At 42.3% G+C, this 17,771-nt stretch overlaps 2 protein-coding genes across 2 annotated transcripts; one reads left to right on the forward strand and one right to left on the reverse strand.

The window, feature by feature from the left end:
* The first annotated feature begins 7,747 nt into the window (after positions 1-7,747).
* On the forward strand, positions 7,748-9,795 carry LOC131626773 (seed biotin-containing protein SBP65-like). The gene is made up of 2 exons (XM_058897614.1): positions 7,748-9,038; positions 9,127-9,795. Exons 1-2 carry the CDS (start codon positions 7,920-7,922, stop codon positions 9,562-9,564), a joined length of 1,557 nt encoding a protein of 518 aa, XP_058753597.1. The 5' UTR covers positions 7,748-7,919; the 3' UTR covers positions 9,565-9,795.
* A 249-nt stretch (positions 9,796-10,044) lies between these two features.
* Positions 10,045-11,934, reverse strand: LOC131626744 (adenylate-forming reductase 06235-like). The gene has a single exon (XM_058897579.1). The coding sequence runs from the start codon at positions 11,805-11,807 to the stop codon at positions 10,173-10,175; it is 1,635 nt and encodes a 544-aa protein (XP_058753562.1). The 5' UTR covers positions 11,808-11,934; the 3' UTR covers positions 10,045-10,172.
* Positions 11,935-17,771: the final 5,837 nt, after the last annotated feature.

The following is a 17,771-nucleotide window of genomic DNA, read 5'->3' on the forward strand; positions in this document are numbered from 1 at the left end:
ACTAAACCATGGGGTTACGTCGAGCTGATTGTCACCTTCGGAGAAGGGGAGGCCTCTAGGCAAGTCAAAACCAGATTCTTGGTGATCGACTGCAAAACCCTGTACAACTGCATCATCGGACGCCCCACTCTGGCCGAGCTGACCGCCGTACCATCCACTGTCCACCTGAAGATGAAGTTCTACACGAGAACAGGACGAGTGGCCACCATCAAAGGATTAGAACTGATCGCTCCACCGACCAGCTCCAACAAAAAGCCAAGGGCCGAAGACAAGCATCCTCGAGAAGACCCGCATCAGACAACCAACGTCAGTTCAGTCGACCTGGATGCCCGGTTTGCAGAGGAAGAACTAAAGACTGGGGAAGAGACGCGGTCGAAGTCACCTCACCCCTTCCGACCAGTTCCGGACGGAGATTTCGAGCTGGTCCCCTTGGGCGAAAACCCTGACAAAGCAGTGAAAATCGGTAAAGGGATCCCAGACCTTCCGAGGAAGCAGCTCATAGCCTGCCTCCGAGCCAATGCTGATCTGTTCGCCTGGAGCGCCGCGGAAATGCCCGGACTCGACCCTGAGGTCGCCTGCCACCACCTCTCCATCGATCCAGCCGCAAAGGCCGTAGTTCAAAGTAGGCGTCGGCAGTCTCCCGAGAAAGCGGAGGCTGCCGAGAAAGCTGTAAAAGACCTCCTAGAGGCAAATTTTATTCCGAGGCCAAGTATTCAACTTGGCTCTCAAACGTTGTACTTGTTAAGAAATCTAATGGAAAATGGAGAATGTGTGTTGATTATACTGATGTTAACCGGGCATGTCCAAAAGACGCCTATCCTTTACCAAACATTGATAGACTGGTCGACAACTCGGCCGGCTATAAACTATTGTCTTTTATGGATGCTTATTCAGGTTACAACCAGATCCCCATGGCGAGGAGTGACAAGCAGTACACGGCGTTTATGACCGAGTCGGGCAACTATTACTACAACGTAATGCCCTTCGGCCTCAAAAACGCAGGATCCACGTATCAACGGATGATGAACAAAGTGTTTCGAGGGGAGATCGGCGACACCCTCGAGGTATACATGGACGATATGATCGTAAAGTCTCGAGGGGACACCGACCACACCTCCCATCTCGAGCGCGTATTAGAGCGGGCCAGATCCTGCAAGATGCGCTTCAACCCAGAGAAATGCACTTTCGGCGTCCGAGCAGGAAAATTCCTCGGTTTCTATCTGACCGAACGGGGAATAGAAGCCAACCCGGATAAATGCCGAGCATTCTCTGAGCTCCCTACTCCTAACAATAAAAAATCCATCCAAGTATTAAACGGGATGCTCACTGCGCTATCACGTTTCGTCGCGAAATCCGCCCAGCACGCCCTCCCTTTCTTTAAGCTGCTACGCAAAGAAGCAGCCTTTGAGTGGTCCGAAGAGTGCGAGCAAGCACTGGCACACCTCAAGCAAGTACTTTCCTCGCCGCCCGTCCTTCTCGACCCGACGACAACGAGCCTCTGTACCTTTACCTGGCCGTCTCAAACGAGGCAGTCAGCGCGGCTTTGATCCGAGAAACCGTAGACGGGCAAAAACCTGTGTATTTTACCAGCAAAGCCCTACAGGGACCCGAAGTACGATACCAACAGATCGAGAAAGTCGCCATGGCCCTAGTAATAGCGGCCAGAAGGCTACGATACTACTTCCTCGCCCACACAATCTTCGTTCGGACGGATCAACCCATCAAACAACTCCTCAGCCGACCAGACATGGCCGGCAGAATGTTAAGATGGTCCCTCGAGCTTTCGGAATTCGACGTACAGTATGAAAGCAGGAAAGCATTAAAAGCTCAGGCGCTAGCGGACTTCGTAGCCGAGATGACCTCTATCGCCGACTCGCCCGACACAACTAAAGACAAGTGGACCATCTACGTAGATGGCGCGTCGAGCAGCTCGGGCAGCGGGGCAGGCATTATCTTGGAAAAGGACGAAGGTCTTATCATAGAAGTATCTTTAGTCCTCTCCTTCAACACGTCGAACAACCAGGCCGAGTATGAAGCCCTCCTCGCGGGACTGAGACTCGCCGAGGACATAGGGGCACGAGAGGTCAAGATCTACACTGATTCCCAAATCGTCGCATCTCATATCAGCGGCGAATACCAGGCCAAAAACGACGTACTCGCCGAATATCTCGCGCTCGTCAGAGATAAGATGAAAAAATTCGCCAAAGCAGAAGTCGAGCATATCCCCCGAGAACACAACTCGCGCGCCGACATACTGTCCAAACTTGCGAGCACGAGAAAGAAAGGGGGAAACAAATCGGTTATCCAAGAAATTCTGCCCAGGCCAAGTGTAGGCGAAAACGCGCGAGTTCTACAGATATTCGCCATCGGGGACGACCAATGCTGGATGACCCTAGTGTACAACTTCCTCACAAAAGACGAGCTCCCCGCCGACGCGAAAGAAGCCTCAACAATTAAGAGACGACCGTGCTCATACACTATCCTCGAAAACAAGCTGTACCGACGAGGTTTCTCCATCCCCCTCCTTAAATGCATCGATGCCTCGCAAGCACTAGAGGTACTCCAGGAGCTCCATGATGGAATCAACGGCCAGCACCTCGGTGGGCGGTCACTAGCTAGGAAAGCCCTCAGAGCCGGCTATTACTGGCCGACCATGCAGCAGGACGCCAAAGAGTATGTCAAGAAATGCGACAAATGCCAGCGTCACGCCGACATGCACCTGGCACCACCAAACGAGCTCAAATCTCTCTCCTCACCTTGGCCTTTCTCTACGTGGGGAATGGACCTCCTCGGACCTTTCCCGGTCGGATCCTACCAAAACAAATACCTGGTGGTCGCTGTAAATTACTTCACAAAATGGATAGAAGCTGAAGCGCTCGCTAAAATCACATCCCAAAACGTACTCCGATTTTACAAGAGGAACATACTCGCTCGATTCGGAGTACCACAGGCGATAATAACCGACAACGGCACCCAGTTCACGGACAGAAAATTCCAGGAATTCGTGGCCAAACTCGGGACAAAGCAACACTTCACTTCGGTCGAGCACCCACAAACCAACGGACAGGCTGAAGCCGCCAACCGGGTCATTCTCCGTGGATTGAAGAGAAGGCTGGGCGAAGCGAAAAAAGCTTGGGTCGAAGAGCTACACAGCGTCCTCTGGGCATACAGGACGACCCCACATTCAACCACGGGCGAAACACCATTCCGGCTAACCTATGGCACCGAAGCCGTGATCCCCGTGGAGATCCGAGAACCGTCTCGTCGGACTGAGTCACCTCTCGAGGAAGAACTCAACGACGAAGCTATGAGAGAAGAGCTCGACATGGTCGAGGAGATCCGAACAGGATCCTCCCTGCGAGAAGCGAAATTGAAACAACAAATAGCGTTAAGACATGACACCAAAGTTATCAAGCGCTCCTTCGAAGTCGGAGACTTAGTGCTCCGTAGGAACATGAAAGATTCACGCGAAGGCAAACTAGCCCCGAACTGGGAAGGCCCGTACCGAGTTTACGACAAAACCGAAAACGGTGCGTATTACCTCGAGAACCTACTCGGTGAAAAACTTGCTCGACCTTGGAACGCTGAAAAACTCAGACGCTACTACAGTTAGAAACCCTACCTAACGCTACTCGGCCGCTCGTAACGAACACGAGGAAAGCTGGGCAAGGACTCGCGCCATGGTACAAGCGCGTATGTTCCACGACAGCTTCAGTCGGATAACCCTACCAGGAGGCAAAGCCGACTACGCGGCGGGCCTTACACACAGACCCTCCGCGGAAGTACCTGCACGGCAGAACCCCAGCTCGCGATGGGATCGTTCACGCCGCGAGCACCTGGCCCCGACCGCGGCCTCGAGCTCGCTTATAGCGCACACCTGCTCTGCGCACCCGGACCGTTCCCCATACGCCCGGGCCATAAACCTCGGTCGAGCACGAGCATTATTCGAGCATAGACATAAAACATTCAACGATAAAATCAGATAAGCACAAGTAAATGTTGAAACATAAAGCACAATGACATTAAAATCCGACCAAACTGGCCGGGATATCCAAATATTACAAACATTATCCGGGCATCGCCCCTTTAAAAACATTGGCACGCAGGCCACAAAACATTGGCACGCAGGCCACAAAACTGGCACACAGGCCACAACCAAAGTTAAACGGGTCAAACATCACCATCCTCATCCTCGGCACCGATGTCCTCACCCGGGGACTCTTGCTCGTCTTCCCAGTCCTCGAACTCCGGGTTTGCTTCAATTCGCCCGTCCACGACCTTATGATAGGGACCAATGCCCTTCGTCACCAGGCGCGGATTGAGGACTTTCAGCTGATCCACTGCAGCTTTGAAACCGACCCCAAGGTAGCAACACAGTCGACCTCCAACTCCCTCACCTTGCCCAAAAGATGAGAACGCGTCACCAAGGCTTTCTCGTCTTCATCCTCCTCGGCAGCAGGGAGATAAGCCCTCTCCAACTCAGCAATTCTCTCGCGGAGCCTTTTTCCCTCGGCCTCCAAGTCCGCGACCTTATTCTGCTCTTTGACGAGGTCCTCCACTATGCCGCTCTGGACCTCATACTTGTCCTTGTACTGTTCGAACTCGTGCTCTAACTCATCATATTTAGTCTGGAGAGCATCGTAGTCCTTCTGAGGACAGACATTTTGAGCATTGAGAGCCAAGGCCAAGGCGGCCACCCTCATCATCCCTTCGAGGTCCTCGGACAGGTCCTTGTCTCGAGCCACCCGGTCACGCCTGACGATGTGCCTCACCTCCTCGCGCTCGAGGAGCACATTCTTCTTTGAGAAGATTCCCCTGTGCAGAGTACAAGAGGGCAGCACTATGTCTTCATCGGAGGGGTTGTCAATGATAAGAGGCCGAAGCTCCGCGGTCCCTTCATTCTTTTGCTTCTTTCCGGCTGGAGAACCACGCGAGGTCGTCCCAACTGACGAAGGAGAGCCACTGTCAGGGACACCCGCGGCAGCCGCCTTGACCTCCTCGACCCGCGATCGTTTCCCAGACGCTTTGATGGCCCCCTTGTTCTTGGCCCGCATCTTCGTAACTTTGTCATGCAAGTCGGCCATTTTTCCTGCAAAATAAAGAGTTAGAACCAAAAAGGTATTGTTTGAACAAATAATAGCTATCTCACCTAACAAAATCATAGCGTCCCCGTAACTTCCGCACTCGAGGATAGCTTTGGTGTTGATGTGCCGAGGCTCCAGCATAGGGCCTCCATCTTCCTCGAATAGGGGATCCCCGTTGGGATAGGTACATATTGCCGGTCTAAACCCGTCCACGAAGGAGGCGAGCCGTTGATACGCCCCAGTATCACGCTCATTGAGGTCCTCGTCACGGAAGATGAAATAGTCGGTCCCGCGCTCGAAGTGGTCAGGCTGCCACTCCAACGGAAACCGAGCAGACGGGCCCACTCTCCTCACCCCATCCTCAATATACTCGCGCTCCTCGAACAAATGATTCTCGACATCAGGAGTGAGCGGCTTGATTATAAAATACCGACTCTTAAAATGCTTGATAGAGTCCTGGTAAATGGCGAACAGCTTCTTCGGCTGCTTAAACGACACCCAACTCCACTTGCCGTTTGGATCACGCAACCTCTGCAAATGAAACACTCTGAAGAAAAGGGGCAGAGTCGCTTCGACCTCCAAGTACCCGCATACGATCTCAAAGGCCCTTAAGAACGCTAAAGCGTTGGGATGAAGCTGAGACGGGCAGAGGCGCAACCAACTGAAGCTGAGACGGGCAGAGACATGCAACCTCCTCCGCTCGTGGCCTTCATACTACTCCCTAGTAATCCTAAAAGCTGGACGTCTCATTCAAACGTTCTAGCTCCGTTCACTCAAAACTCACTCGGCAAACGCATGGGAGAAACGATCATCTTCTTGGTATCCTCGGTTAATTCATAAACCTTGCTCGTCACACTCATCAATCGTGCCCTCCGCACTCAAAACTAATACATAAAACTTAAATAAAAATATGAAGGAGACGAGGAACTTACTTGAAGAAAGCGAAGAAGATGTGAACGAGACGAGCAGGAGAGCAGTGAGCGAATCTTGAAGGCTTGGAAAATGTTAAGTGTCAAATGAGTGATCTCCTCACTCTTTATATAGGGAAAGAAGGCCAAAGGGTGTCATGATGGCCTAGGCAGCCTAGGAGACGCCATCATTGCCTACACCCCAAAGGCGGCTCCCTCCACGAAAGGCTGCCACGCGTCCCAAGGGTCTTGGAAACTCCAAAAGACGCCGCCTATTTCCATCCCTAAAAACGGCGCAGTAATGATTACAGCCTACACAGCTGACACCTGTCAATCACGCTGACGAGTGACAACCAAAACGCCAAAAACCAAAGACAAACGGCCGACCAAAGTCCTCGAGTAGCCCGGGATTTAGAAACGTTACCCGTGCTCGGCTAAACCTCCTCGTTAAAGTCACCACCCTTATAAGGCTAATGACTTGGGGGGCTCCTGTTCTGGACTGGGCCGAGCAGGCCCAACCCTTGTTACCAGCCGAGCAGGCCCAATTCCCTTGGACCCAATTACTGGGCAACCGATAAGGGCTGCCCTTCGCGAAGACTCTGGCCGAGCAGGCCCAAATCTTTGGGCCCACCCATTGGATAACCGTCAAGAGTTATCCACGCACGAAGACCACGCGTCACGTCTCAGCGAAGGATTCGGTCAACCATCTCCGAACCCTACGCTATGTGCATCCAGAACGTGAGTCTCCTGCTGACTCAGCCCTAACATGGGACGCTCTGGCAGTTCCCTAGCATGTGGGCCTCCAATTGGATCTGGCCCAATTAGGGAACCTTGGCCCAGCGCTGGGGGCTATAAATACCCTCTTCACTAGAGGGTCAGGTATTCTATTCTTCACTCTAAACCTCATTCTCTGATAGCTACTGACTTAAGCATCGGAGAACCTTGCAGGTACCCCCCCATCTTGCTCTTCAAGCCAGATATTGTGCCTTGACGATTCTCCTGATCAGGTACGATCAGGGGTGTTTTCGGAAATGTATCTCCGAAAACTCAAAAAGGGGGGTGTTTTCGGAAATGCATCTCCGAAAACACCTTTTTTTTCGTGTTTTCGGAAGTGCATTTCCGAAAACAACTTTTTTTTTTAAATAAAAAGTACGTTTTCGGAAATTCATTTCCGAAACAAGGGGTATTTTGGTAAATTCGCCAGAGGTGTTTAAGAAGGGTAGGAGGTGGGTAAAGAAATTTCGAGTAACAAACTATTCTCAACTATTCTCAAGTAACAAACTATATTTAGCCTAACAAACTAAGTTTAACCAACTTAAATGAAAATACATCTAATATATAGTTTAATAATTTATAGAAACATAAATCTTTTGATCTTAACTAAATAGTTGAACTCCATTCTGTACCCGAATAGACGGTAAAGTAGCAAAGACTGAATTGAATATTCCTGAATAAACCATCCCCATCGACAAATAACCATACTAGTCGGAACCAGCCATGTGTCTTACCATACAATCACCAAGCACAAGCTCATACATGGCACTCTTTAAACTTCCCACGCGTCTTTAAACATGAAAAACCCAGCGTCATTTATGATCCAATCATTGTAATTTTCATTTTCACTATGCTGAGTCACACAACATCATAACACGTGTCAGTAACAGGCACACTTGTCCTCTCTCATGCAAAAACCTTTCATCACCAACCTCTTCAAACCGCCAATACCATTTTCCATAAATCACACACATTCTCATTTCCATGACCATCAACATACAAAAAAACAACTACATTAACACAAACAAGTTCATCAAACATCTCAAAAAAAACATCTAAAGACAAACCGTACATAGTACTTTTGTTCTGTTCTTTTTTGCAATACCAACCAAAACAGAAAAAAAAAACACACACACACACACATCCATCATCAATGGCGTCTGAGCAATTATCTCGCAGAGAAAACATCACAACCGAGAGAAAGATTCAAAACATGGAAGGCAATGTCCCTCAAAGGACAACCCACTACGAGCATAGAGAGACTCGCGAAGTTGCACCAAACTTTCAGTCTCTCCCTCGCAACGAGAATCAAACTTACCTTGATCGTGGTGCACGTGTTCCTTTGAATGCAAATGTATCAGAAAGTTACCTTGATCGCGCAGGTGTTCCTTTGAATGCAAATGTAGCAGAACGCGGAGTAAGAGAAAAAGAAGATTTTGGTAGAGGAAGAGTAGTTGGTGCTGAAAATCAAGGTGTGATATTGGAGAAAAGTGCTGCGGAGGAAAGAGAGAGAGCAAGAGAGAGAGCCAAAGAGGAAGAAGAGAAGAGGTTAACAATGGAAGAGATTTCGAAGTATAGAAACCAAGCTCAACAAAGTTCATTGGAAGCGCTTGCAGCAGCACAAGAGAAATACGAAAGAGCAAAACAAGCAACAAATGAAACACTGAGTAATACAACACAAACAGCACAAGCTAAAGATGCAACTGTTGAGAAAACACAACAAGGTTATGGAGTGACAAGAGACACTGCTTCAAATGCTGCAAAAGCTGCGGCTGAGAGAGCAGCACAGGCTAAAAATACAACTCTTGAAAAGACACAACAAGGTTATGAAGCAACAAGAGACACAGTTTCAAATGCCGCAAGAACTGCGGCGGAGTATGCTACTCCTGCAGCGGAGAAAGCCAAGTGTGCGGCTGTTCAAGCGAAAGACTATACTATGGAGACAGGGAAGACAGCGGCAGAGAAAGCCAAGTGTGCTGCGGAAGTTGCCGCCAAAGTGGCTGTTGATTTGAAGGAGAAGGCCACTGTGGCAGGGTGGACTGCGTCGCATTATGCTACACAGTTGACAGTGGATGGAACTAAGGCTGTGGCGAATGCTGTTGAAGGAACGGTTGGATATGTTGCACCAAAGGCTTCTGAGCTTGCAGCAAAGTCGGTGGAAACTGTGAAAGGTTTGGCTGCTTCTGCTGGTGAGACTGCAAAAGAGTATACTGCTAGGAAGAAAGAAGAATCATGGCGTGAATATGAGGCTAAAAGGGCTACTCAACTTCAGGTTCTGTTTTTTATATTCATAACTTTTATTACACTCTTTCTCATTTTCAATTGTTTACATTAGACTGAATATTGAGATTTGATTTTAGGAAGGTGAAGAAATCTTGCCATCAAATGTGAGCAACTTTACACAAAAAGTGACACCAAGTGGAGAAAGAACTCGAGCACAAGGAACCAATCTTCAAGAGAAGGTGCAAGGAAAAGGAAGTGATATATTAGGAGCTGTGACTGAAACTGTGAGTGACATTGGAAGTAGCATGATTAAACCAATAGATAATGCTGCTAATACCAAAGTTAAGGAACATGGTGGCACTACTACTATTACTCAAAAGGGACAAGATGCTGGTGGTGGTGTTTTGGATGCTATTGGTGAAACTATAGCTGAGATTGCACAGACAACTAAAGCCATTGTTGTTGGTGAAGATGATCAAGTAGAAAAGTCAATGCAGAAGAATATTGGGTCAGATTCTCACTCTCTTGATCGTGCCAAGCATGAAGGATATAGAGCACCAACAAAAAATCTTTGAAGACAATGAATGTGTTTGTTTGATGCAGAGGTTTAGTATTATGTTAATCTTAATTAGCTGTCACTGAAAAAGTTCAATGTTTGTGGTTTTGTTTTATGAAGTTGTGTGAATAAATTGCAATCTCATTCTTGAGATTGTCAATAATAGCAAGTATATCTTCTTATGTTAATGTCTTTTGTAAGTCAATGTTGTAATTTGATGCATTTTGAGTGTAATAATATACTTTTATAACATTGTGTTATTGCTAATGTTCCTGGCAAATTATTTAATCTATTTTTACCTACCAAATCCTGTATTAATAATAGTTATACATTTTATAATTAAGGTGTATCTTTCAATCCAGCACAAGAATAATCATTTTATTAAAAAAAGAACTTCTTGATTAAAAGAAAGTGGCATATCATTAAATTTGAGTTATACCTTATTTTATAGGAAAAATGAATCAACTTGCATTTACACATAGTCAACATTATTTATTTAATGAATGTGTTACAATATGGTTACTATAGGTAAACAAAAGTAATTTATTGGTTTTCTACACTGTTTCATGAAAAAATAGAAGTAATAATAAATTACTTGCATTACAAGTTACTGTAATTTTGAGCAATTCATGAGTCCCAAATGGGACCAAATGCAGGAATCTTAGCTTTGTTACAAGCTCTAACAACATCTCTACTACCTTCAGGATTACTAGTAACAATAACAACTTCAACATTCCAATTAATAGCAGCATTAACACTAATCTCAGCGACATTAGGACGACCCGAAACTGCGGTATCATGAACAATCACTTTCTCCTTTGAGTATTTTCCAACTAGTTCCTTTATCTCATTTCCAAAGTTCATTTCAATGTCTTTAGCAACCCAAATCAAATACACATCAGCTTTGTTTTTCTGCAGAAGAAATGACAAGAACACGCATATTCCGGAACCTGTTGCTACTAGCAACACTTTTTGATAGAGGTTTACTAGATAAGGTAATCCAGCGAAATGAACGGATCGAATCCAGAGATGTTTTGGAGGTGAAGAAACTAGTGATTTTGTGAAATCACCAACTGCACCAGCTAGCATCATGTGATCATTTTTTCCATCTGATATGATTCCAAATGCATGCCATTCAGATAATGGTGATGGACTAATTCGACCGAATAAACCCGGTTTAACACCGCCTTCGAATTTGATAATTGATGCATGGTTTGATGGTGCTGTGACATGAACTTGTACTTTTTTGATACTTAACCAAGGGATCAAAATGAGAATTGTGATGGCTAAAGTGAACCAACACTCTTGTTTCTTAACCATCTTTGAAAAGGTTAGGTGATAGGTTTTTGAACTAGGCTCATAGCTTATACTAAGAAGAATGAATAACCATAGAAGGATAAGAGCTAACCAACCGGAGAATCTGTGGATTCGCTCGAAAGCATTGTGATGCAGATGGCGGATAAGAGGAAAAGCTGCGAGCGAAGAGAGCGTGATGAGCGAGAGGATGGTGAATGCAACGACAAGAATCTCGGGCGAGGTTTTATCGTTGTTTTTGATCGTGAGGACGAGAGAATAAACTAGCCATGCTATCGAGGAAACGCCGCAGCTGCTATGAATTCCTCCAACACTTTGAAGAAATGAAGTTGTTGCTGTTTTGATTCTAAGAGAAACAAAAGGCTTCCCTATTGTGATGACAACAAACCAGAAGAGAAACCTTAAAGCTGCCTCGCTTCGACATAATGTTAGAGCAAGAATGTTTCCAATGGAGAAAAGTGTAGCTTTTGATCTTCCATATGAAAAATTCCCTGAAGCTGAAAGAGCAAGTGCTAACATATTCAAGGTTATGCAAACCATGAATAGTCCTTTGTAAACTGTGAAACCTTGATCTAGCAGAATAATAGACAGCCTCGAATTTCTTTTTGTTGGTTCTGCTTTTGGCAGTACCTTAACTTTCTCTTGGTTTCTTTCCGTGTCTTCTACTTCAGAAAAAAACTCTAGCTCGACATCGTCTGCGTCGATGTTGATGTCACAGAAGTGGCTGCTTGCTCGACTCCGAGTCGGACTAATAGCTTGAGGCTGAGGAAGAATTTTGAATGAATTGTTTCTTGTCCATGGAATCCAAAGCCATGTTCCGATTGATCTTTCTGGTTTTGGTGGTGAATCTATTGCAAAAGGGCTGCTTCTTCTGCTAGGATTGATCTCAAATGCGACCCCACGACAACTTGAAAATCTTGCTATCTTCATTTCTTTGCCATCTTCCATTTTGAAGTTTGAGAGTATAATGTTAATTGAGTTTCAATTTTACAATGATAGGTAGATAATAATTTCATATTACAATGATGCTGATATATAGTAGAATTGCATTATGCAGGTTATATGTTAAGAAACATTTAAGGAGTATAATGTTAAAACTGTCTTGTATATATAGATGATATCATAAGTAATTTCTATTAAGGGTATGAACGTTATTAAGTGGGAAAATGTAAATTATTTAGTAAAAGATGGTTACAAGTGATTAATTAATTCATACTAAAAATGAGGAGCATATTTCAAAGGCATTGTATCTGTTAAATTATTACTATATTAAGGGGAATATTTTTTAGGGTATGTTTGGTATGCAGGACTAGGATAAGATATCATACAGACAAAAAAAAGACTTATTATATCATGTGTTTAGTTCACACATGATACTAAATATTTTTTATAATAAAAAAACTCATTGACACTATTGAAAATTATTTTATAAAATATTTTAAAACTTATAAATTGGTAATAAAAATAATAATTTTGTATAGTTAAAAAAAAAAACTTTAGCACTATTGAGTAAATAATTTCAATTTTATTTTTTTTGAAAATAAAGCATTTATTATCTTATTATAACCAAAAACAGATAAGTACACGCCGATCGCAAGGATTCAGACACCAAACAAACTAAGCTATGCTACGCGTACTCACATTAACATGGGTACTTAACAATTTGTTCGAATTACATCTCCAAATGATACTATCTATGATCTTAACATCAACATTTGGGGTCAAGTCAATATGGGAAAAAATCTTCTCATTTCTCCTTTTCCAAAGCTCATAAACCGTTTATGCACAAGCAATTTTTAAAATTTGTCGTCTCCAACCTTTTTTTCGAGCTTCCACACTTAGCTAATCTCATTCCGTATTCCAATCCAAAGGAGTTCTATGTATACCTATCTAACTTAGAACTCTCTTCCAAGTCTCACACATCACAGTGCATCTAAAGAAGATATGATCTAATGTTTCCTCCTTATCACAAAAACTATATTTCGGATCCAATACCATACCGAACCTGATGAGCCGATCTTTGGTTGGGAACTTACCATTGAGAGTCATCGAAAGGGTGAAAAGGGCTCGTGGTCTAGCCCCATTGTTTATCATAATTTTGTGCCATCTCACTTTCTCTTTCGTCCCTCTAATAGCTTGATACATCTTTCTCGTACAAAACTTCTTGCCGGTTTGCACTTCTTTCCAGTATTCCATATCTTTGATCATGTCTCTACACTTAATAATTCTTTTCATGATTCAGGAACAATTTTGTTTCACATTCCAACTCATAATATCGTGGTCTTTGAGGTAATATGTGTTAACCCATCTCACCCACAGCTTGTCCGCTTTCGCTTGCAAGTTCCAAAGTAATTTCGCAATGGGAGCTTGGTTCCATTCTTTAAGAAAGACAATATTTAGCCCTCCTGCTCCTTTCGGATTACAAACCGTATCCCATGAAATTGGAGCTTTCCTTGTTGCTTCGTCCCTGTTGCTCCAAAGGTAGTTCCTGCATAAAGTTTCAATGTGGTGAATGATTTTTTGAGGTATAGGAAAAATATGCATCAAATACGTCGTAACAAGGATATATTAAATTATTACTCCCTCGTCGTTCATTTTTAATTGTCACATTTTGACTTTTTACACATATTAAAAAAAATTAATAATGATTGATACTTTTTAAGCTATATATTTTGTTTTGTTTATAATACCTTTAACTTTTAATCAATTTAATATACTTTTCTTTATCTCATAATAATTAGTTAGGGACAATTTTGACAAAACTATAATAATTATTACATTAAAATTTGAAAGTGACAACTAAATTGAAACAAACTTTTTTTTTTTATAAAAGTGTCATTTATAAAGGAACATAGGGAGTATTGTATTAAGGAGAATATTCTTTTAGGGTCCGTTTGGTGCGTATGATATGATACAATAAGCAAAAGATATGATACAGACAGGAAAAGACTTATGATATCATGTGTTTGGTTCACACATGATACAAAATATTTTCTTATAATTAAAAAAAAAACTCATTGACATTATTGAAAAAACTCATTATTTTGTAAAACAATTATATTTTTTTAAAAATTATTTTGTACAATAGAAAGAGTTGGTGGGTTTATCACAAGGGCATTTGCTTAGGAATTTGTTGAAGCAAAGGGGGAGTTAGGTGTATGTGTCTTAAATGTGAATGTAGACCTATAATTAGTGACCCAGAGGAAGTAAAATGTCATTTGCATAGAAGGGATTTCATTCAAAATTATTGGGTTTGGACGTATAATGGTGAAAAACTGCCGAGGAACATACCCGAGACTAGCAATATGTATGCTTCAAGTAGTCGATCGACTATGGAATATGAGGAAAACTTTAATCTGATTGGTGACATAGTTGAGGATGCTTTTGGTGTGAACGTGACCTATGATCAACCTGAAGATTTTGATGGGGAAGAGTTGCCGAATGAGGAAGCACAGAGATTTTATTAGTTGTTGAATGAGATGAATATACCGTAATTTGAGGGGTCGTCGGACTCAAAGTTATCAATGTGTGTGAGATTATTGGCAGCCTAGTCAAATTAGAATGTTACTGATCAGTGTTTGGAATTCTTCACAAAAATGATGTTGGACTCAACTGCAACGAAAGACAACTCGCCTACAACTTTTTATAATGCAAAGAAGTTGGTGTCGAAGTTGGGTTTAAGTGTAAGAAAGATTGATTGTTGCATTAATGATTGCATGTTGTTTTATGACAATGAGTTTGGTACTAATGATGGATTGTTGGAGGATTGTAAGTTCTGTAAGAGTCTAAGATATCAAGTTCAAAGTAAAGACGTTACTCGTAAGCAAACACGTGTAACAGTGAAGTCCATGTTTTATCTTCCGATTATACCAAGGTTAAAAAAAGGGTTTGATTCAATGCATAGTGCAAGTCAGATGACATGGCATCATACAAACAAAAAAAGTCCAGGCACTATGCGACATCCATCTGATGGCGAGGCATGAAAGCACATTGATAGGATACATTCTAATTTTACTGTAGAACCTAGAAATGTCAGGCTTGGATTATGCTCTGATGGATTTACTCCATATGTTCAAGGGTCTGGAAGTGTGTATTCTTGTTGACCAGTTATTGTAACCCCTTACAACCTCCCTCCTGAGATGTGCATGACAAAATCATACATGTTTCTGACTTGTATCATTCCAGGACCGTCGAGTCCAAAAGCCGGAATCGATGTGTACTTACAACCTTCAACTGATGATTTGAAAAGGTTGTGGATTGGAGAATTCACTAATGATATATCCTGTAAAATTTTACTTTACGAGCTGCCTTGATGTGGACCATTAATATTTTTCCAGCATATGGCATGTTGTCTGGTTGGGGTACGCATGGCAAAATGGGTTGTCCGCAATGCATGGAATACACTAAGGCGTTTATGTTGGATAAAAGGGGGAAGAGCTCGTGGTTTGACTGTCATCGCAAATTCTTACCCAGAAATCATGCCTATATAAGAAGCAAGAAAGATTTCAAAAAAGGCGAAGTGGTAACAGATCTTCCTCCACCTCGATTGTCACCAGGTGCTGTACATGACCAAGTTTGTGAACTACCAAAATTCACTGATATTGGTAAAGCATGTAGAATTCATGGATATGGAGTCAAACACAATTGGACAAAAAGAAGTATATTTTGGGACCTCCCATATTTTTGTTGCGCCATAATATTGATGTTATGCATATTAAGAAGTTTTTTTTGATAATGTATTTAACACAGTGATGGATGTTAAAGACAAAACAAAAGATAATGAGACAAGACATGGAAATTTGGTGTAATCGAAAAGAGTTGGAGCTGAAGCCTCAACCGAATGGATAATTATTAAAACCCAAGGCTAGTTACACTGTGACTTCACAAGAAGCTAAAGCGGTTTGTCGATGTTTAAAAGAATTGAGGATGCCCAACGTGTATTCTTCAAATTTAGCAAGGTGTGCCGACACTAACACTGGGAAGTAGCATGGTATGAAAAGTCATGATTGCCACATTTTTATGGAACAATTGCTACCAATTGTATACGGTTCTCTACCCAAACATGGACCAAAATATTCCAGTCATTCTCTGTAAGTTGGAAGAAATATTTCTGCCTATTTTTTTTACTCCATGGAACATCTACTTATGCATATTAAATATGAAGCTTATCTTGGAGAACCTGTTCATTATAGGTGGATGTATCCGTTTGAAAGGCTCATGGGTGATTCAAACGATTAGTGAAAAATAAAGCTAAAGTTGAAGGATCAATATTTGCACATTACTTGCATCGGGAGATATCACATTTTTGCAGTCACTATTTCAACAACTTGATGTTAACTCCAAAAATCATAAGGAATCCTGTAAATGTTAACGAAAGAAGTCAATTCACCTTATCAGTCTTCGGGCTTCCAGGTCTTCCATCTAGAAAGAAGGGTATTCATTGGTTGACCCAACAAGAAATGCAATCTGCACATGTTCATGTCTTGATCAACTGCGTTGAAGTTAAACCATATCTTGAGTAAGTATACCCAACTGTTTACACGTCGCAAAAAATAGGTTGTGACGTGCTTTTACACGTTGTGGCATGAAAATTACGTCACTAGTGGGCCTTTTTTGTAGGTCTATCCTATTGTGTCAACAAACACTGGATTGAGATAGGATATGATACAAATATCATATCTTGTCTCTTATCCTGCACACCAAACGAGCCCTTTATAGTTCATAATTTAGAACCTCTTTGCGATTAAACCTTAATAGAAAACTAATTAACTTATTAAACAAGTTAAATAACAATAATTACTGTTAAGGGTTTAGGGTTTAGGCGCGGGTTTCAAAAATGCCAAATAAGGCAAGAAAAACCTTACCATCAAGTAGAAACCACGAATCAAGGTTTTAAACACTCGAAAGAAGTAAATATCAAACACTTAATCATCAAGTATAAGGCACAACTCAATACTTAAACACTTGGAGGAAGAAAAATAAAGTCAATTAAAACTAATCATCATCAAGACAGCAAAACAGTATATCAAATAATTCAAATGAGTCTTCAATCTTAAAAAATGTAGATAAACAAGTGGCAACAACAAGCCACACAAGGTCTTCAAATAATATTAAGCTCTAATACTTTTATGAAGTAACATAGAAAACAATGGGTTTTCTTCATAAAATGCAGCGAATTATCTCTCTTCACATGGTAAACCATGACTCTTGGTAACATGTTAAGAAATATGACTAGGTCTAAGTCAATCCTGCAAAACCGACTTGTTGAGTGAGGGTTACCCAACTTATAAGCATGTGTTCATGATATATTGTCCAATGTGGGACTCTTAACGCACCCCATCATGCCTAGAACTAAACATCTCGAGCGTGAAACTAAATGGTGGGTGACCCGATAGCGAAAACATGATAGCAACTGGTCCACCAAATTTGAAATTATAATCTTGATACCATGCTAAGATTCTTGATTGAATATATAAAAACTATAGAATATAGAAAATATAAGAAAATGTAATAAACTTTGTATATATTATTGTGTACATAAAGTTACAAATATTTAGTTGAATGTCTCGAACACATTGTTTACCAAAGTATCACATATTAGACTAGTTATATATAGTAACAAACATTGTCAAGAACAAATTAAAACTATGAGAAAGAATGATTTTTTTTGAACAAACACAAGAAACCCTTTAGTTTTTATGAAAGAGAAAGAAGAAGAAAATCAGGATTGGTTATAACTATTTACTATTCACTTTCTCAATTAGGGTAAAAGATTACAAGTGAATAACAACAACCAATGATCTCTCAACAACCTGAGAAAACTAGTTTATTTATATACTACAAAGCTAACTTAAGCAATTGGGCTAGCTGGCCTAACTCGACATCCTAACAACATAGCATATTTTGATAACT

The sequence above is a fragment of the Vicia villosa genome, unplaced genomic scaffold (assembly GCF_029867415.1).
Source record: "Vicia villosa cultivar HV-30 ecotype Madison, WI unplaced genomic scaffold, Vvil1.0 ctg.000320F_1_1, whole genome shotgun sequence".
NCBI classification, from domain to species: Eukaryota; Viridiplantae; Streptophyta; class Magnoliopsida; order Fabales; family Fabaceae; genus Vicia; species Vicia villosa.